The 20,149-nt window shown below is 41.3% G+C and overlaps 1 protein-coding gene across 1 annotated transcript in view; it reads left to right on the top strand.

Annotated features, from left to right (window-relative positions):
• col8a2 (collagen, type VIII, alpha 2) overlaps positions 1-20,149 on the top strand; it is a 63,871-nt gene that overhangs the window by 33,597 nt on the left and 10,125 nt on the right. Inside the window, exon 2 of the mRNA XM_084738912.1 lies at positions 18,991-19,182. Within this exon, the coding sequence (XP_084595038.1) occupies positions 19,020-19,182 (163 nt within the window). The 5' untranslated portion in view covers positions 18,991-19,019. The remainder of the gene's footprint in view (positions 1-18,990; positions 19,183-20,149) is intronic.

The following is a 20,149-nucleotide window of genomic DNA, read 5'->3' as shown; positions in this document are numbered from 1 at the left end:
CTGTGTGTAATAAAACAGACACCTGACAGTAAAAAACACAGACAGAGGAGAGAAACTACATTTAAAAACATAAAGATTCAGTGTGAAGATTCAGAAGTACTGAAAGCTGAACATAAATAGACTTTTAAAAACATCTTTTCTCTCTGCTCTCCTGCACACATGAGCTCAGTATCACAACACTCGCTTGTTGGAGGGGGACAGAAAGGAAGCTCACCACTGTTGGGCCACAGCACAACATGACTGCAGCCCGCTTGGAGGCAAGTCGGGCTTGCGATTCATGTCAGGTGCGGCTCGCCGCTATAAAGTGGTCATGAAAATGCAACTCAGTAGCAACACAGTTTGTTTCACGTGGCCAAAAATGTCAGTACAAAAGCACAGTGCCTGTAGTTGTGTCATTCACTCACCCTGTAAACAGCGCGGGAGGCTCCTTCATGGTGCTGCTGCACACAGGTTTACAAGCAAACATGAAGATAAAGCCACTTTTTAATCCCATAAATTTTAAAAAACAAACTCTGAGCTCTCATCTGGCTGATCCATGATTTCCTAGTTGTTGTTGCATAAGGCTGAAGCAGGAGTGAAGATAAATCCTCTTTTTAATCCAGAAAGTTTGAAACATACACTCTGACCTTCCTCTCCTGCCAGTTAAGTAGCCCTAACTGAAGGTGAACTCAGAAGTAACCGAGTGAGCTGACAAACTCCTGGGTTGAGCATGTTGCTTATTAAGCTCTTTTCTCTTTATTATAATGCCGTTTTATAGCGACTTTTCCTGTAGTAGTTTCCGTCATTGATTCAGGGTCTCACTGAGGGAACGTGCACGCACAGCTGTACTAGCAGGAGGAGTCCCCGAGGTCCTAAAAGACCTGTTATTGGTTTAAGTCTACCGTCACGGCCAGATTCTCTAAATGCTGACAGAGCCGTAGAGGAGGTGCAGAAGTCTAGTTTTAAAGTTAAAGTTAAAGTTTTAATGAAATTATTTCTTTATTATTTATACCTAAACAATGTTGCCTACTGGAGTTTTAAATGTAGTGTCAGTGAGGTGAACCCATAGACCAGATTATCGCATTACTGAGCTTCATGTCATCAAAATATTGCTTTTTTTATTAAACAGAAGCATTTGATTAATTCTATTTAATCTCTTCAGATCAATACAGTGGAGCTGATATATTGATGGATGAGTGTAATGAATGGTTACACTACTACTTACATTATGTGCATTCATATGTATAGTACAGCATGGGCGTACAATTCGCAGGCACACACTGACTTGAGACTATATCTCAGTGTGAAATCACAAACTAAATCAGACATCCACTAACATGCAGTAGTGTGAAATAGGACCGGGCGTGATCCCAGCCATCCACTTGTCATCCTCCCCTCCCCTCCCGAGTGTCTGACACTTGCCAGAACTCCTAATACTGTCTGCTCTGACCTGCACTGCTCTCTGGTGGCTCTTATAGCCTTCATAAGGCCTGGCGTGGGCCAACCGTACACTAGTCCAAGGGGACGTATCACTTGGTTTTCTCACATTTTTTACATGTTCCTGTGGGTGCACGTCCGCAGCCAAATGGCTTCTTTTATGTGTTTCATACTAGAGAAGCAGACTGATTATGACTGTGCAGATGTAGCCACAGTAGAAGTCCCACTTATCACATGCTCACGGCTCTGTTATGTCAACAACCTGACTAAAACTGTTCAGAAAGTCTTGAAAAATGATTGCATTATATGTGAAGGATGACTGGACACCTCACTCTGAGAAATGCAAGTGCTGACTACAACCTAAAGAGTTCTTCAGCTTGTCCCTTTTGTCCCTAAAAATACATTTTATAAAGGTTGACCTTGGAACCATTTAGGAGGGTTCTACCTAGAACACAACATAAACACCCCCTCTCTGGGGGTTGCATCATGGCCTTTTCCACCTTCTATGATGCTAAGAAGAACCCACCCAGAGAGTTATACTACGAACCCTTTTATATTCTAAGGGTTTCATCTAGAACACACCCAAAGGGTTCTAAAAATCTATTTTTAAAGGGTTTCACTTATATCACTTGTTTTCTGAGGGTTCTGTGAAGAACCAAACTGTATTCTACACATGCAACAAAAAATTATTGAGTCTGATAGATTGCATATTTTGGTCGTTCATCATTTTGACAACATTGTTACACACTGTAATTGTTTAAATTGGAAAAAAATAACACTCATGCTTTCAACAATCCTTGAAAAACCCTGTCTTCCAAAAAAGGCTGTTTTGGATGAAAAGAGTTCTTAATGGACGCTTTAGTCTAACAAAGAACCTTTGATGAACCCTTTCTTCAAAAAAAAAAAGTTTCTTTAGAAGGAAATGGTTCTAAGTAGAACCTTAGCCCTTCAGGAAAACCCTTTTGGAACCTAATTTCTAAAGGTGCAAGTTTGACTTTTACACCTTACTTTTTATATCCTCTCACTCTTCATCTAATGCTATGATTGCTGATTTTTATAACTCTTTCTTGTTCTTCCGAATCTTACAGCTTCACCTTTATGACCATGTCGACAGATTTTTTTTTTTTACACACATACACACTAATACACACACACACAGAGTCATGTTTATACAGCCCAGTGGTGGATTTTGGGAGGTGTGAGGCCAGAACTGGCAGGGTCCTCTTACACAGCCAGCGCTCCTAGCCAGCAGCTAATAAAGACTTGCATTGATCCTGATGGGTGGGGTGGGCTTCGGCAAGGACCACAGTCAGAGGGGGCTATGCACTGTATGCTGGTGGTCTGGCTAATATGCATGTGTGTGTGTGTGTGTGTGTGTGTGTGTGTGTGTGTGTGAGGTGCTTTGCAGGCTCTTTTCAGTTGGCAGGGACTGGAGTTAGAAACACCCAGCTGGGGTCAGCAGCGTTTTAAGTGAGTGATCAATCAAACGGAGGCCAATGAACAATTAATGGCGCTCAACTGGGATTCAAACCATCCAATGAATTTCAATTTAAAACACAGTGTGAGGTGGAGGGCATGTGTGTGACCTGATATCCTCAGCTATGTTAGGTGTTATATAAAGACTCCCAAGTGCAAACACACCGCTCACACTCCACTAACCCCTGCCTCTGCACGCCATTGGAAAGAAGGCAACATAATTGAGACGGTGTCCAAGAGCTCACAGCACATCGTTTTATGTCATCCCAATCCCACCTCCTCGTCCTCTAGTGGCCCCGTGTCACGCTGTCTGAGTCCTCGAGCAACAACAGTTCACTCGCTAGCTCATTTCCTGGTGGGGCTTTTTTAAGCGCACAATGCATTTAGTCAACCCTTTTATTTTAGACTGTCAAGAGGAGCTTGTGTCATCTTGACATGTGCTTGAGGCTTCACATTGGCCTGCAAAAGATTGAGGAACCTGCACTTAATCAAATCTAGTGGTTTTCTCGTGTCACTGAGTCATTTCTCTGCTGTGTATTTGCTTTTTTTAAAACTAGTTTTAAAGGGAGTTTATGTAACGTTTGCAAGATGAAAAACAAAATCTTTCTCTTCCAAGAAATGGTGAATTCATAAATAAGATGCACACTTGTTCATTTGGATTCACACATGGTCTTTGCTGCTGCAGTCTTACTTTGTCTGAAGTGACTAGTAGTTTATGGTGGTTAATGTTAGTTAATTATAGCAGATATTCCTGTATACTGACATCACTGATTCACTTTGCTGATTTAAAGGACCAGTGTGACGAAAAACATACTAGTTCTTATTTTTCAGTGATTATGCAATGATGAAAACATCCTTGCAACATTATATTCCATGTCTGTTATATTATGCCAATAAATGGCTGTAAATCTTACATCCCGGACCTTTGAAGTTGGCATGTTACAGATAAACATTTTACTTGTTTTATGATAAATGTATAGCAAGTAGTAAATCCATCATACATTTCCTGGAGACATGCTGGAGAAGGAAAAGTAGCTTTTTAAAAAGTTACATAGTCTCACTTTTTAGGTGGAAATCAACTGGTGATATCTTTGGTGTTCAGCGGTGACTACAGCTGTTGCACTGCAGCTCCCAAAGTTTACCAGTCAAGCCGCCAGTGAGCAAGTGTTGTGGCATGATTTCTGTTTTGTATGCTGCTTCCTTCGGTTATGGTGGCTTTTGCTACTTATGCTAACGACTTTTTAGGGAGGTTTTCATTTACAGTGTTGAAGTATCATGGGGACTGAGCTGTATTTGCTTACAAGCTAACCACAAAATTCATCAGTGTGGATCCAGCAGAAATCATGCAGATGATACTATGGATTTTACAAATTGCTGGTTCAATATTTTATATGGGAATAGAGCTCCAAACCATAGTATAGTGGGATTTCTCTCTTCCTGCTCTATTGTCTGCTTTTTTGGTTGTCTGCCCTGCTGCCTGTGCCAGAGAAGCCCATTCAGATGGAGCCCAGTCAGTCTGTAGTCCAGTAGCCTGCAGCTCGGAGGCATTTCAGCTCCTTCAGGGGGATTTGACCAAGATTTCCTGCCCCTTATTAAATTATAATCTCCCTTCTACCTCTCTTTCTTTCTCCCGTTCCCTCTATCTTGGACAGAAAAAATAGGCCTCCCTCTCTGTTTTGCTGCCAGCTGATGTGTGTGTTTGTGAGTGCGTGGGTGCGTGCATGTACGTGTGAAGCTGTTCGGGCTGCCAGCGGAAGGAGCGTGTGAGATGATTGGCGGGGCACGCATCTGAAGTGGGTCAACAGGGAGATCAAGAGCTAAAGCTTTTACTTTCTGCTCCCTTTCATTTTTCTCCTCCACCTCCCTGTTTTTCTTTTTGCCTGTCGTAATGACTTCATGTCTCCTTCATGGTCTTCTTGCTTTCCCCTCCCCTTCTGTTGCTTCAATTTCATTTACGGTCATAACAGCACTTTCCTCTTTTTCTTCCTCTTCTCCCTGGTCTCTCGACACAAGTTTCCATCTCCCTCCATCACCAGCAGCGGTAGCCTTTGACAATGTGATCTGTATTCGCTTAGTGTTTTCATGGAGTGTCAAACTGTGGAATCCTTTGATAGAAACAGACTACGAGAGGACTTTTCTGGGCTTTTCCCACCTGGAAGTTCGCCCCAGCTACGTGCAGCTTGGGACTTTTCCAGTCCTGGCAAAAACAGAATGGAACAATTGATGGTGTGCGATTGTTCTGGGTTTAGTTGCCTTATTTCAGCGCCCCAGAGCATTTCTCACTTCCAGAGCGCTGAATCATAAATAGACCCGTGCACACTCTCTCCACATGGGCTTGACTCCTCGCCACAGCCAGGTTTGCCTTTGGATGAACTGCCACCATGAATATTTTGACACATAGTCAGGAAATAACGAAGCTATGTTGTGAAAAAGCTCCCTGCAAAACTCGTTATGAGGAAAATTGGGATTCATTCGCATGGTGGCGCATTTTGGGCTCCTTTCTTTGTCTCAGTTTAGTCAGTTTTCTGTGTGTTCCCTGGCCTGTGTGCACATTTCAGAGGCCCCAATCTGGCAGAAGAAAAGCCACCCACCCAGTGAACGGAACAAGGTAACAGCTACTTGGAGACTTGGAGACATTGAGACATGGCACAGAAACACAAGACATAACACAGACTAAACCCAACCCAACACATTAGAGCCCAACGAAGTCCTGCATCCAATCCCTGATCCTGCCTAACACCCTCCTTTCCAGCTACTGAACAGTTGACCATTCGCTAAACTCTGCCCCTCAACAGTTACCGTCCACTTACGAATTACTTTATTTTAATATTTATTTCACCAGGAGTTCAAGAGTGCCCTGGCCATGACAAGCAACAGCACAGACAACACAGTTGCAGACATAAGACAAACATAAAACAATTCAGAATGAAAACAATTTGGTTTGGGGAAGTTTACTTTAAAGCAACCTCAAACAAACGTGTTACATAATGTTATATTTCTGTTACTGGTTCTCTGCCATACTAATGATAACTAGCTCTACCCAGCAATCCAAGAACAGCGCTGCAACTTAAATCAGTGTTTTTTACATGGATCATCAGCTACCAAAGAAGCTTGTAAGCCTCAGTGTTTTAGCCTGCAGGTTGCAAAATTCATTTTGTCCACTAATATTCCAAAACCCCAAATAGTCTGAAAAATGTTGTGTTGGACTGAAAGACCATTTGTCCAGCAGCCTGTTATCCCAAAAACTAATGCAAAACTAATGTTGCTTTTAAGGCACCTTGCTCCAAAAATACTCGCTCTCCCTACAGTTGTTAGTTCATTGACTGTTGGTCCATCGCACTGAATTACCATGCGTTGGCCTATCTTTATGGCTTTACACCAAATGACATTTCAAGCAATTTAACTGTTGCAGACACCTGCACGCCCTCAATACCCAAAATCATCAAATAGGTTGAGGTTACAAACTACAGGTAGGGTGTGTATTTTCAGAGAAATGGGTGTTTGTTTCCGGAATAAAAAACTTTTGGATTTTCAGTCCAATGGGAAATGGGTTTCGCAGGGTCATAGAATGAATGGCATGGCACGCTTTCGACCTTTTAACAGAGTTCTTGTTTTAAAATGAATCAGCTGAAAAAAAAATACATCAGCTGGAGATGGCACAGCAAACTATGAAGCAGTTTCCCAAAAAACAATGCATAGACTCATACAAAAACAACCTCTCTCAATCATTACCCACAACCCACCAGAAAAATGTGGCAGCACCTGCATCTGCATAGATGCCACCTTATTTTGCTGTGCTGGGGACACTTTACCAACCCAAAACATGAATATTTGACATCTTGGTAATGAGACTCAACTCAAATCAAATCCAACACATTCTACCTTTTAAAAACTTAAGGCTAGCTAGCTGGTTAAAATCTGGCAGGAACAGTCATAATTTTAGCAGAAAAAATTCAGCGTTGTTGACTAGAAATAAGAAGCTGCTTTGGTTTACTAGTGTGAATCTCAAAATGAATTGTTTATAAAACTACCCTGAATTTATTATGAATTCACTATGCTTCCTGTTGCCTCTACTGTCCCTGCTCTCACCATCTTTGCCCCATTTTCTCTTCTGTTCTTCTCCTTCAACATTTACTGTTACGTTAATTAAGAATAACAGAGACTTGAGTATATGTCAGGACCAGTGGACTTAACAGAGGAAAGAACCCGCCTTGCTTGGTCAGGCCTTGGCAGCACACAATAAAAGTATTCACACCAGCAATGAGCGGTGTGCGGAGAGCCGGAGGCTTAAGGAGGAGAGAATAAGAGGAACAGGAGAGGGAGAGAAAAGAGCTGAGTTCGCCAGTCGAGACCTACGAGACAGAGCCATGATTCTGATTTACTGGAGATTATTTTACTGTTTTCCCTCTGAGGTGAGGTCATCTCCACTGTGCCCTCTAACACACAATTTCCTTTATGGTTATATATTCCTATCCATAAATCTGAATTTTTGCGTTAATTTCTAATGTGCGGAAAAGATACAAAGCCAGTAATGTGAGTTTTTGAGAGTGGCGATGTGTGTTTTCAGCGACTTGTCTTGCTGCGCTAAAAAGCCAAACATGTATTGCTCTGGAAAGGTGGAAGCAGATTGCCCTTTATGAGATTATTTTTTCTACTCCTTCCTCTCGATTACCTAATCAGCCGCTCATATTGAGTTTAGGTGCACCGACGGGTCAGCCGGAAAGGTATAGCTGTGTCTGTCTGTGTATACAGACTCTCGCTTTCTCAGCTCCCCCATGCTCTAACTGGTTTCTTGGCAGGTTGGGAGTTAGTCTGGATGTTTTGCAGACTTTCATTCCATCTCTCTTGGCTCTATCGTGATTTTAAATGTTTCACTGAAAGATGAGGTGATAGAGCACGAATAGGTGCTGCAGCAGCAGGGGGCCAGACCGGTTAATATATTGTAATTAATGGCTTTTCACTGGCCTGAAACAGTTCCTGCAGGGGTTGAGAGAGCAAATAAACCCATTCATTAAAAATCACATGCAACTGCACTCTTAGAAATGAAGGTGCTAACTAGAACTGGATAGGGTTCTTTGGCTTGTTACCACAGGAGAGCACTTTTTGGTTATTGGTAGAACCATTTATATAGATTGCACGTGGAACCCTTTCAGAGGGTTCTACCTAGAATCCAACATAAAGGGTTCTACTTAGAACCATCTGTGAAAGGTTCAACCCATAACCCAGGAAAGGTTCTACAGAGAACCTTTTTATGGAGTAATGGTTCCACTCAGAACCCTCTGCAGGCTTTTATTCAGAACATTTCCACATTTCCACCTCCACCAGCCAGACGGTCCTACCAAGAACCCATTTATATTCCAAGGATTTCATCCAGAAGCCAACCAGGGTGTAAACAGGAAAAGGGATCTAAATGGAACTATTGGTCTTCCAAAGAAACACCTGACGAACCCTCTCTCCAAAAAAGTGTTCTTTAGATGCAAGTGGTTCTAGGTAGAACCTCAGCCATTAAGAAAGAGCCCTTATTTCAAGAGTGTGTACATGTGTGAGGTCATAAAGGTTAATAATTCTGTAATTAACCTAACTTTGACTGCTTTGTCCTGGAGCACACACACATACACACACACACACACACACATACACACACTTTCATATGTACAATTCATCACCTCCCTAGTTTTATGATTAGCACGTCTGCTTCTGCACTTAGATAAGTGCCCTGGGGCATTAAACGTGTTCTTCTGAATGAAGTCATCAAGAAATGAAAATCCTCTGTCTGACCTCCTCGCTCAATTCCCCTCCCCGTGTTTTCTTCACAACCTGAATCACTCCCCCCACACTTCACACCACCTACACCCTCCATTTCATTTTACTCTCCCTCTTAAACCCCTCCATCAGCGCAAACTCACCCCTCTCTGACCGTCTCTCAGACCTTTTCTCACCAGCTTCAACCTTCAGGGATGTTAGGAAAACACAGCCTTGCTCCACAGGTTACCATTTCCTGAATTGATGAGGCTCTTCTCTTTTAATTCACCTTCACTGTGTTTTATGAGTTTTTTTCTCTCCTGAGGCAAAGTGAGGCCTTTTCCCAATCCTGTCTTCAGTTCACCTTTGGTAGATTTTAAACTGTCATTTTCTATTTTGCTTTCACCTATAAACATTTGAAATCAAGCAAGACAGATGACGGACACGAGCAGGCATGACAAATTCACAAAAAATGGGGATGTGATTTTAAGTCCATGCACCTGCGCTTGAGCAGGGAAGCACTGCATGTGTAAAATCAAAAGGAGTCCTCAGTGTCATATGCAGTGCAGATATACTGTATATCATTGTTACCACTGCTCAGAGAGAGAAAGTTGGATGATGTCTGTGTGTCAAAGTCTTCCTGAGAGAGAGCTCTCTTTGACTCTCCATCATTTTCAACAGTTTTCTCAAGTTAACACACCCAGATACTGAATCCACTGGTGAACATGACACATATGCTCATCTAATGGCTTTTGATCTATCATGCCAAAGTGTGTAATTGACCCACCATGACAGTGTCACGTTTTGCCTCCTGCATGTGTGAAAAGTAGGTTGTACATTGGTCAAGTTAGCAATAATACATAATGCAACATCCAAGCTGACTTTCCAAATAAACTCACTGAGAAACATTTCAGGTGATGTCACAGTTTGGTTAAGTTAAGGCAACAAAACGTATTGGTTAGGGTTAGAAAATCATGATGATTTAGGTTAAAATAACCACTACTCCTTTAAAGCATTCTCACATAAATTGAACACTCTGAATCCTCTCTACATTTACTTTCTCTCCCTTTATACTTCATTCATCCTTTGCTTTTGTTGTCATCACCCCATGTTGTCCTGCACCTTCAAATACATGTGTACTTTTCATATTCAGGTGAGGCAATGGTGAAACTGACATGGTATCCTGTAGTGGATTGGCGGGTCTATTACAAGCTTTGCCATGAAACTGGAAAGGCTTTCCCTGAGATTTTTTTAACCTGGCTGCTGGGATTTGTTCCCATTCGGCAACAAGAACAGCTGTGAGTTCAGGCACTGATTGCAATCCAGTTCATCTCAAAGGTTTTGTATGGGGTTGAGGTCAGGCTTTGTGTAAGGGCAGTCTGTCAGTTTGTTCCACACCAAACCCTGAAAACTGTTTTTACAGACCTGGCTTTGTGCACAGAGGCAGTCATGATGAAGTGAGCCCTCAATAATGTCTAAAATATCATTGTATATTTGAGTTACACCTGAAACGATCATTCCATTCACCCATTAGTCAATTGACAATATGTTAATCTGCAAATATTTTGATAACGGTTTCACTTAAGTCAGTGGTTTTAGGTAAATTGGGGCTTGGGGACCAACAGTGGTCCTTGAATAGGTTGTAGGGGGTCCTGAGCAAACTGGAGAGAAGAATATTTTAACTTTGAAAGTTGGAATGACAAGGGAAGAAGTAGTGTTGGCTGTTTTGATTGATTGTAACTTATAGTGATGCTAGTTCATCATTGATTGACAAAATCCCCTCAAATTGAGGGCCCATGGTCTGAATTTAAATAATTTATCATGAAAAAATGCAAAATGGAGTGTTGGTCAGACAAAACAAGTAATGTCAAAACCCTACCTTTGGCTTTATAAACTTGTGATGGACACTATTGTCACTTTTTTTATGCATGCAACAAATAATCAATTGAATAAAAAAAATAAGTGAGTCATATTAACAGATAATGAAAATAACTACTAGTTGCAGCACTAGCTTCACTTAATTGTCAACTAAAACTGGCCGTACGCAAACTATGAACAACCCCAGACCAGGGAAGCCTGCATGCTTTTGGTCATGTAGTTTTGTAGTTTAAGAGCCCATCTATGGTTGAATAAAGGTCGGAAAATGTGGCTTGTATTATTCAGCTAATATTCTGTATAGTGTTTTTGTATGTAAGTAAATGTGTAGTCATGATGCAAACAGTATATATCATGTTTTGACATTTAAAATAATAATTCACAGTGTTTTTAAAGACTTGTATAATTTAGTAATGATTCAGTGGAAACACTAATGAGAGCACATTGGAGCTTTTATTGTGGTGGGGCAGAGGGCACAATTTTTTCCTGAGAAGCAACCAAACAAAACCTGCTGGTGGCAACTGAAGCAACAGATGTTAATGCCTCATCATATATGCATTAGATTTATGGCCACCCTTGTACACACAAGCAGATATGTTATGTGAACATGCTTACTGTTCCCTTGTGCGTATTTGCACAGCGTTAGGTGGATTTGAACAGGGTGCATTTAAAGCTACCAAAGACTTTCACCAGTACTCAAATATAACACAGTGATCTGACACTGGAAGAGTGTAATGACCCAAGTGCCACTCAGGCTGAAGGAGAGATTACCTCATTCAAAAGGAGGTGATTCTCTAAAAATAAAAAAAATAAAAAATAAATAAACCACACGCTCAATTTCCTCTCCCCCTCACACACATAATCTGGCCGCCAATGTGTTGTGTAACTGCTGTGCTCACTTTCTCCCTCCTCTGTCTTTCCCTCAGTCTTGTATAGGACAAGGCGGACACATAGGTCAACGGTCGATGAGACTGTGTTGTCTGGAAGTGATACCTTAGAGATGTCTGGGCCTGAGTTTTAAGAAGTGTCTGACATTTGTTTGCTGAATTTACAAATCCCAAATCCAAGAAAGTTGGGGTGTTGTGTAAAGTGCAAACAAAATTGGAATGCAGTGATTTGAAAATCCTTTCCCTCGTCCATTTAGTTGAACATAGTACAAAGACAAGATATTTAATATTCAAACTGATTAAATTTGTTGTTTTTGTAATTATACACTTATCCTGAATTTGATGCTGGCAACACAGACAGGAGCAACAAAAGACTAAAAGTGGAAGGTTGTGGAATGCTCGAAGAACATCTGTTTGGAACAATTCACAAGTAAACACATTAACTGGTAACATGTGATCATCATGATTGGCTATAAAAGGATGGAGCTAGATTTACCACTTAAAAAACTGTGTAGAATCCAGAAAAATCTCTGCATATAAGGGGAAAGGCTGAAAACCAACAGTGAATGCTTTGACCCTTTTACCTTCGACCCCTCAAGCAGCACCGCTTTAAACCACTTGAAGTCATGTGTCAAGCAAGAATAACAAATAATATCACTTTCAAAACTTCAAAGATTAGTGTCCCCACTTCCCAAATGCTCGTAAACCAGTGCCCCTGTCCCAGCTTTTTGGAACGTGTTGCAGGTATTTCCAACAAACAATTAAGTTTATCAGGTTCTTGTTTTTGTGCTGTTTATAAGTTGAAAAGCATTTGCAAACCATTGCATTCTGTCTTTATTTGCATTTTACACAGAATCCCAACTCTTTTGGAACTGGGGTTTGTTTAAGGAGAGAGTTTGGTAAAGGAAGAGGCTGTGGTTGGATAACAGCTGACCACCCATGTGGGTTCATGGTAACAGTCAGGAATGTTCATGGCTGTGCCTAAGGTTTGTCAAAATTGGATGAATCAGCTAAAATATGTGGTCAGAGTTTAAGTGCAGTTCTACAGAATTCTGTGGTTGTAACCAAACTATCTTAACGATCATGGACCTCAGTTGTTGTTGAGCAATTTGGTGTGTTTTCTTAAAAAGCTGGCATGATGTAGTACATGATGTTCAGGTGATGATTCCTCCACTCAAGTAGCGGCTCAAATGTTGACCACAAAAACAACCGCCCCCTCTTCCCTCTATGACACAGAATCCTCACACTTGGTGTACCTATAATCTCTCTGTGGCACGTGGTTTAGGAAATGCCTGGCAGTCTGGGTCCACACATGCACCGCTTAAGGGAAGTGGAGGCAGAGCACCTTCAACCTCGCCTCCCCAGCGCTGTTGATTTCATTAGCGGATAGACGGAGCAGTTAGGGAAGTGTGTGCTTGGCTCCCGCTCAGCCGTGGTGTCTGTGTCTCTTCTGCCTGTCTGAGCAGGCCACTTGAGATGCTGCTGAGTTTGGGTTTGGAGGCTGTTGAGTCTGCTTTGGCGGCCCGAGGCCTTCGCAGATTAACATTTAGGCTCTGTGAAAATGGCATCCAACACATGTTCGAGAGAGGCTGCGAGCTCCGGGTTTGTTTTGTGTCTGTGACTCAGATTACCAGGTGGTTTGGAGACAGATCTGTACAGGGTACTGCATGTTCATTGTGTGCACTTGCCAACATGTGTCTCTGTGTTTGATGTCAGCATGGATGGATTTCTGAAGGGGCGTACCGGACACAGGCCCTGGGGCCCAAGGACTCACGGGGCCTCTGAGTCAGAGCCTCTGTTTGAAGTGACTGTTAACATTTCTTTTTGGAAAGTCACACAGATGTCCTGACGGCTCTATTGTTCTTTTTATTGCTTCTGATCCTTATTAGAATCTTTTAATTTTGAGTACTGCAAAACAAATAATTATTCCGTGTTTGTGTTTGTTTCTTTTTTAATATCACAGCTGGACAACATAATGATGCAGCGACATTAAAATGCATTCAATTAGTGAGGGAGTTTAAATCCAGCTGTCTCTCACCAGAAAAACAAGTGTCGAGGTCAACTGTGCAAGCAGCTTTATTACGACTCATGCTTTCATTTATTGTTTGGCGGCAACCTCTAGTGGGCGTAGTCATTATGACAGAAGAAGTATAAAGAGCAAGAAAACTCACACAGAGTCAACATAAGGAGGAGGAAGAGTGGATGGACTTCCATCTGGAAGACTGGGGTTTGAGTCCTGTGTGAAAGGAAGAGTTATTAAACCTTGTTATAAGTCATTATGTCGTTATGTACGTGACTTTTGTCGTACTTATTTTAAACCAAACCACAATCTTTCTCTAACCAAGTGTTTTTTTTTGTCCAAACCTACCAAAGTAATTTAGGGACCTACACCTAAGCAAACATTACAACATTAATTGTGTGTTTAATGTGGCATGAGCTGCTTCACAAGACTCACGTAATGTAGTTAAAATCTGCATTTTAAGCTGTATGTGACTGTTTTATATATGGTAGTATACAACACAGTATGCTGTAGTATGGTGTATAATATCTGTACTGAAGACTGTTGCTGTGGATCAGGAATCAACAGCAGCTGAGAATATTCAACTGCAAACTGTTCCTGAAGAGGCACAAAACAACTACAAAGACGCAAAGAAACTATTCAAAAGTGACATAATAGCAAGAAGATGTAAAATGGCTACAAAGAAATGATAAACAACTACAAAGAGACACAAAAAGACAACGAGGAGATGCCAAATGGCCAGAAAGAGATGAAAAACAACTACAAAGAGACACAAAATGACCAAAAAGAACCTAAAAAGAAATTCAAATGGCTACAAAGTTACACAAAATTTACAAAATAAGCAAATCAACTTAAAACAGAGGAAAAACAACTATAAAGAGAGACAAAACAACAAAAAATAAAAACAAAACAACTTAAAATAGAGGAAAAACAAGTACAAAGAGACACAAAAGGAAAAAGATAAACAAATAACTAAAAAGAGATGAAAAACATCTCCTAAGAGATACAAAGTGACCAAAAACAGACAGCTATGATGACAGAGAGGCGAAATGTCTACAATGAGATGCAAAATGACTGCAGAGATGCAAAACAAAATTACTACAAAGAGACTTTCTTTCGGACTGAATGTCTTGCTCTTATGTTGGAGGAGTGTGGGGCCTTTTACATGTCTGTGCCCAGGGGCCCATTCTCTCATACTCTGTCCATGGATGTGGTCATCAGACATTGCCGCAGTTATTTGACAGCTGTCTGGAAGTGGGAACAGCAAAGCGACTATTATTACACTAATGTCGTGACGGAGTTGGCGGTACCCTTCTACAGCTGAGGGTCAGACTCTCCCTTATTTCCTCATTAATTCTGTTCTTCTGTTTCTTTCTTTGTATATTTTTGGATCTGTTGCTGTAATGTGTGTGGTGATTTCTTTTTTCAGCTAAATCTGTTTTATATAAAGTGTCACTCAGCCTGCCAGACAAGGCTCTTTTTGCTCTAACTTTGGATGCCGCTCTTGTTTAATGACTTTGATTCACCATTAGCTCGTCTCTCTTCTCAGACCTCGGTTTTGTTTCGAGTGGTCTGACGTTATGGGGGAAAATGGGGGGTAAGTTAATGAGTTTGAGTATATTCAAAGACACCCTGCCACTCACCATTGTGTTCTCATGCATGCTGAGAGAGTGTGTTTCATTACGTGGGTGTTCTTGTGTTCGAGAGCATGTACGAGTCTTGGTCCAGCGGTGGCTCATGGTGGCCAGCCAGAGAGGATTGCGTGAGATTTTTTAACAACGTCTGCTGAGCTTCTCAACAAAAACATTTGATAAACAGATTGTGGAGGTCTGTAAACCACCCGTCTGTGTCTGATCCCCTGTTCTTTCACAGCCTCTGTGTTTGAGTGTGTGTCGCTCCGGTTCTTCAGAGAGTTTGACGCCTGCAGAATGGTGGGCATCCAGAGCTGCCTGTTAAATTACATCTGCACCGAAACCACAGGCCTCCATACCAGACGAGCTTCCCTTCCAGCCAGCCAGCAAGTCGGCCAACGACCAAACACTGCCCCACCAACACTGCTCTCCCTTTCTCCTGTTTATTTCTTTTAACATCTTTGTCTTTGCTGCCTTCATTTTTCATCCATTAAGCTTTGGTGTGAAAATTTGAGAAGCAACCTTGGCTAAGACAACACACAGCATCATAAACAGGCATAAAGAGACACCGCAGACACACACACACACACACACACACACACACACACACACACACACACGACTAATCACAATGACTAAAAACTCAGAAACCCAGAGAAACACTTTGGTAAATGGCTGTAAAACAAGAATTTGACTGCCTAGCTATGTGGTTGCTAAACAATCGCAGACGACTGCAAGAGCATAAAGCTGTAAAACAGGCCTGATCTTTGCACACATGGTGGCAATGATCGCACCTTTTTTCTAAGTGCTTGTGAGTTGAAGTCTGCTGTGAACTCCCAGTCCCTGCTCCCAATTAACTGCAGCGCATAATTCGGTGTACTTTTCAAATTAGAAAATGTCAGATCATTTTCAAATTAGAAAATGTCAACTCATGTTAGTTTAACTGCTGTGCCTCATTGTAAACTTTCAGAGTGAGCGCTCTTCTCACGCTCGCAATCCAAACCAAGTCCATATCTGCAGAGACTATCAAACCTTACACACACACACAATGATAACATGAGTATTATCTGAAGCATGAGAAGTAAAGGAGGAAAGGGATGAAAATATACCCAGATGCCTTGATATGACAGTACCAAGAGCTGGACACCCACTATAGCATGTCAGACTGTATAATCAGGGTCCAAGTGTTACTTAATGCTGCTGTGTATTATGACCCAAAACATGTGGGAGGTGATAATCCAATATTACATTTTCCAAAGTGATGAACTGTATCTGTTATGTAGCCCATCCCTGTTAATGGTGTGACTTGGGTTGTATAGCGCTGTATGTGTCAGATTAAAGGGATAGTTCAAGTTATTTGAAGCGGGATTGTATGAGGTGGTTATTGATAGTCAGTGTGTTACTGACAGTAGATGATGGTCAACATGCCCCCAGTTTGGAGAAGGAAAGAGGGGCACCAGCACGGAGGCTAAGCTGTGTGCTGCTATAATGGGGTCAGCAGCAAAAGAGGTATGTTAGTCACTTTTCAAGAAGGTGTATTTAGAATATTTTTACCTCTTTACTTTGCCGTCAAACAGGTTTTTTCAATGGGAAACCACAGTAATATCAACCAGATATCGCTTTCTTCAAACCAACCAAACTCTATGGGTGAAATCAGTCATTTTACCTTACAGAACACATGAGGTGTTGGTCTACCGCTGCAGCTCTTGTATTCTGCAAAGTAAAATTACTGATTCCCCCCATGACGTTTGGTTGGTATGGAGAAAGCGAAATTTGGCTTACATAAGGGTGGTTTTCCATCATAAAAGGCTGTCTGATGTCAAAGTAAAGCTGTGAAAATATTCTAAATATAGCACACACCAAACATTTTTTTTAGGTGGACCCTTTAAGTAGCTAAAATACCTTTTGTCACTGACCTTATCCCTCTGCTTAGCTTCTGCACTGGTACTCCTCTCTGCTTCTTCAAACTATGGGTATGCTGACCACCATCTACTATAGCTAATACACAGACTCATCAATAAGTATATGTATCATATAATCCCACTTCAAACTATCTCAACTATCTCTTTAATGGAGACAAACTTGCAGTATATGGTTTTCACAGCTATGCACCATTTTCTCTCATCCTTTGCAATTTCCATGCCTAATATGAGTGTGACATTTTTGGCATTAAACAGGGGCAGGCTGAACCTGAGATTTTGCATCCCACATGATCACAAAATAACTCCTGATAGTCATCAGTCATCAGACAGCTAAAAAAAAAAGCTCAGGGGAGAGTTCAAGTGGCAATTTATGACGTTTTCACACATCATTTCACCGGCTGAAACCAGTCCTGGACACCTACAGCTGCTCACTTAGGATACACAAACACGCTAACTGTCCTCTGGTGGTTTCCTGTTCACACCTGACCACGGTTGTGAAAATATTTGGCAGAGGATGATGTGGTCATTTCTTCCTGAAGTAAATTAAAGTCAACAGATCTGCCTGTCACAGTTTCTGAGGGCCATCTAGGCCAAACACTAACCCAGCCAAATACTTACCACATAGCAGGAACATGCATAAGCAATATGCTTACAAGTTATATTTGTGAATGTTTGCACCTCATGTTTAAACATATAAAATGTATTGTGCCTCTCTAGTGTAACTTATACTTTCACAGTTCTGGAGATAGTGAGATAAAGTCTGTCTTTAATAAATCTGTGCACGCTTCACATAATGTAATGTATGTTTTCTGAGATGTCAGCCAACCTTTAGTCCATTTATATTCGACATTAATATCTTTTACTTTCCCTCCTTCTGAGCAAGAAACATGTTTCCTTGGCTTCCTTGGCTTCCTCAAGCCAAAGTGTCTTTGGCTGCCTAGGATAGGACATGCTATGCTTGTAGATGAGATAGAGACAATGTAAAACAAAGATTTTCACAGCAGAGGAGATTTAATATCAGGGCCATGTGAAACGTGGAGTGCTATTTGCTCCCATACATTTATGTTTCTTGTAAAAACAGGCAGCTTGCGAAGGATGTGTTGCAGTAGCTAATAACTCTGAATGAAAATTAACGCAACACCCCCCTGACCCATGCAGCTATAGTGTTCCATTAACCTAGCTGACTCTTGGACTGGGAGCTATCAGTGAACACGACGAGACAGAGACCAGACCCCGCCTCTGTGACCAACAGAGGTCTGACAACAAGAAATTCAGCACAGAGGTAGTTTTTTGCCAGTCCAATTGTGTTCACTGGGAGGCTACTGAACCCAGTTCTACTGACTGCTAATGGCAGCTAAGTTAGCAGAAACTCACAGCTGAAGCAGAGCAGCCAGAGAACATCGGAGTAAAAACCAGGAAACATACTCTTTCTAGCTAGCTAACTAATGGATGGTGGATCCATGGGTGGATACAACATTATTGGTTGCAGTTGGTTGGTTCTATCTTGTGTAAATCATATTTTGTTTTACAAGACAAAAACATAATTAGACTTTGATATAAAAACACAAAGAAATTGATTATTTATATTTTTTTGCAAAATAGTTGTACAATATGATGATGATGATGTGAAAGGGTTAAAAAGGCATTATTTTATCTTGACTTAGATTAACCTATTTATGTCAGCAATAAATGTGTGTTTCACAAGACTAGTTTTTCCAGAAATGTTGGTGTTTAGTATTGTGGGCTGTGATGTACTAAAGCATAATGGCAAGATTTCAAACTTACACCAGTATGGCTCTATAACTCACCATCGCTGTGAGTGGAAATGCCGCCTCTGCTTTATCCCATCAAAGTCTTGTGCTGGTGCTGATCATTGATTTCAGAGAACTAAAAATGTTTACACTGCTGTCTCTCCTTGACTTGTTGTAAACTCCAATCCAAAATAATAATGAAAAACACAATAACCCCTGGCCATTTTGAGCATATTAACAGTATTTGTCCTCTTCTGTTTCTGCCTCCAGTTCTTTGTGTGTGACATCTGAAGCCTGGGATGCTGATGACCATGCTGTTGGCTCCTGTCTGTGTGCTGCTGATGCTGGGGGCGCGAGCTCTCGCTGGAGGCTATCCCCCCATACCCCACATGAAGTACATGCAGCCCATGATGAAAGGGCCTATTGGACCCCCATTCAGAGAGGGCAAGGGCCATTATGTTGGTGAGTAATCCCTGTGGATGTAGAATAAGTGTGTCTCTTTTACTTATATGTTTCCCTCTGCCCTACGTAAGGCCCATAGGTCCCCTCAAATTAGCAACAGAAAAAAATCTCTCGGGAATCTCTCTTATATTAGAGGGACAGTTTGGATTTTTTGAAGTTGGATTTTTGAGGTTCTTATTGATAGCCACTGTATTAGCTAGATAATAGTCACTACACCTCCAATTTTGAGAAGCAGAGAGCAGTAACAGAAGCTAAGCTGTGGACAGGGTCAGCAACAAAAAGTCCACCTAAAAAACATGTCCACCCAAAAAAATCTGTATCAGTTTGTGTAGGCTGCATGTAGAAAATTTTAACTGCTTTACCTTACCATCAGACAGCATTTTCTGGTGGGAAATTGCAGTTTTATAAACCAAATACCGATCTCTCCAAACCAACCAAAATCCAAATACAAAACCAGTCATTTTAAATTAGAGAGCACAGAGCTAACAGTCTTTCACAGCATTCATCTGTTAGTTTGTTTGTTTGTGCTATTGTGTGATTTTGGTAAACCTGAAATATCCTTTTAAAACAATGAAGTCACACAATAACACAAACAAACAATCAGATCGAGGCAGGAATTCTCTTGTTCTATGAGGGAAAATAACTGATTTAGCCTATGGAGTTTGGTTGGTTTGGGGACGGCAATATTTGACTTATATAACAGTAATTTCCTGTCAGAAAAGGCCGTCTGACAGCAAAATAAAGCACTGACAACATTTTAAATATAGTACATACTTAAAATGCTAGTGATTTTTTTGGGTGAGACCTTATTTAGTCCCAAAAATACCTTGCTGACCCTGTCCACAGCAGGTCAGTGCTGATACCCCTGTCTGCTTCTCCAAGCTAGGGGCGTGTGGACCAGTATCTACTGTAGATACCCTGACTACCGATAAAGTACCTCATACAACTCCACTTCAAAAAATATGAA

Source organism: Lutjanus erythropterus, chromosome 16 (assembly GCF_056507025.1).
Source record: "Lutjanus erythropterus isolate fLutEry1 chromosome 16, fLutEry1.hap2, whole genome shotgun sequence".
Lineage (NCBI taxonomy): Eukaryota > Metazoa > Chordata > Actinopteri > Lutjaniformes > Lutjanidae > Lutjanus > Lutjanus erythropterus.
This window is presented reverse-complemented; position numbering and strand designations above follow the sequence as displayed.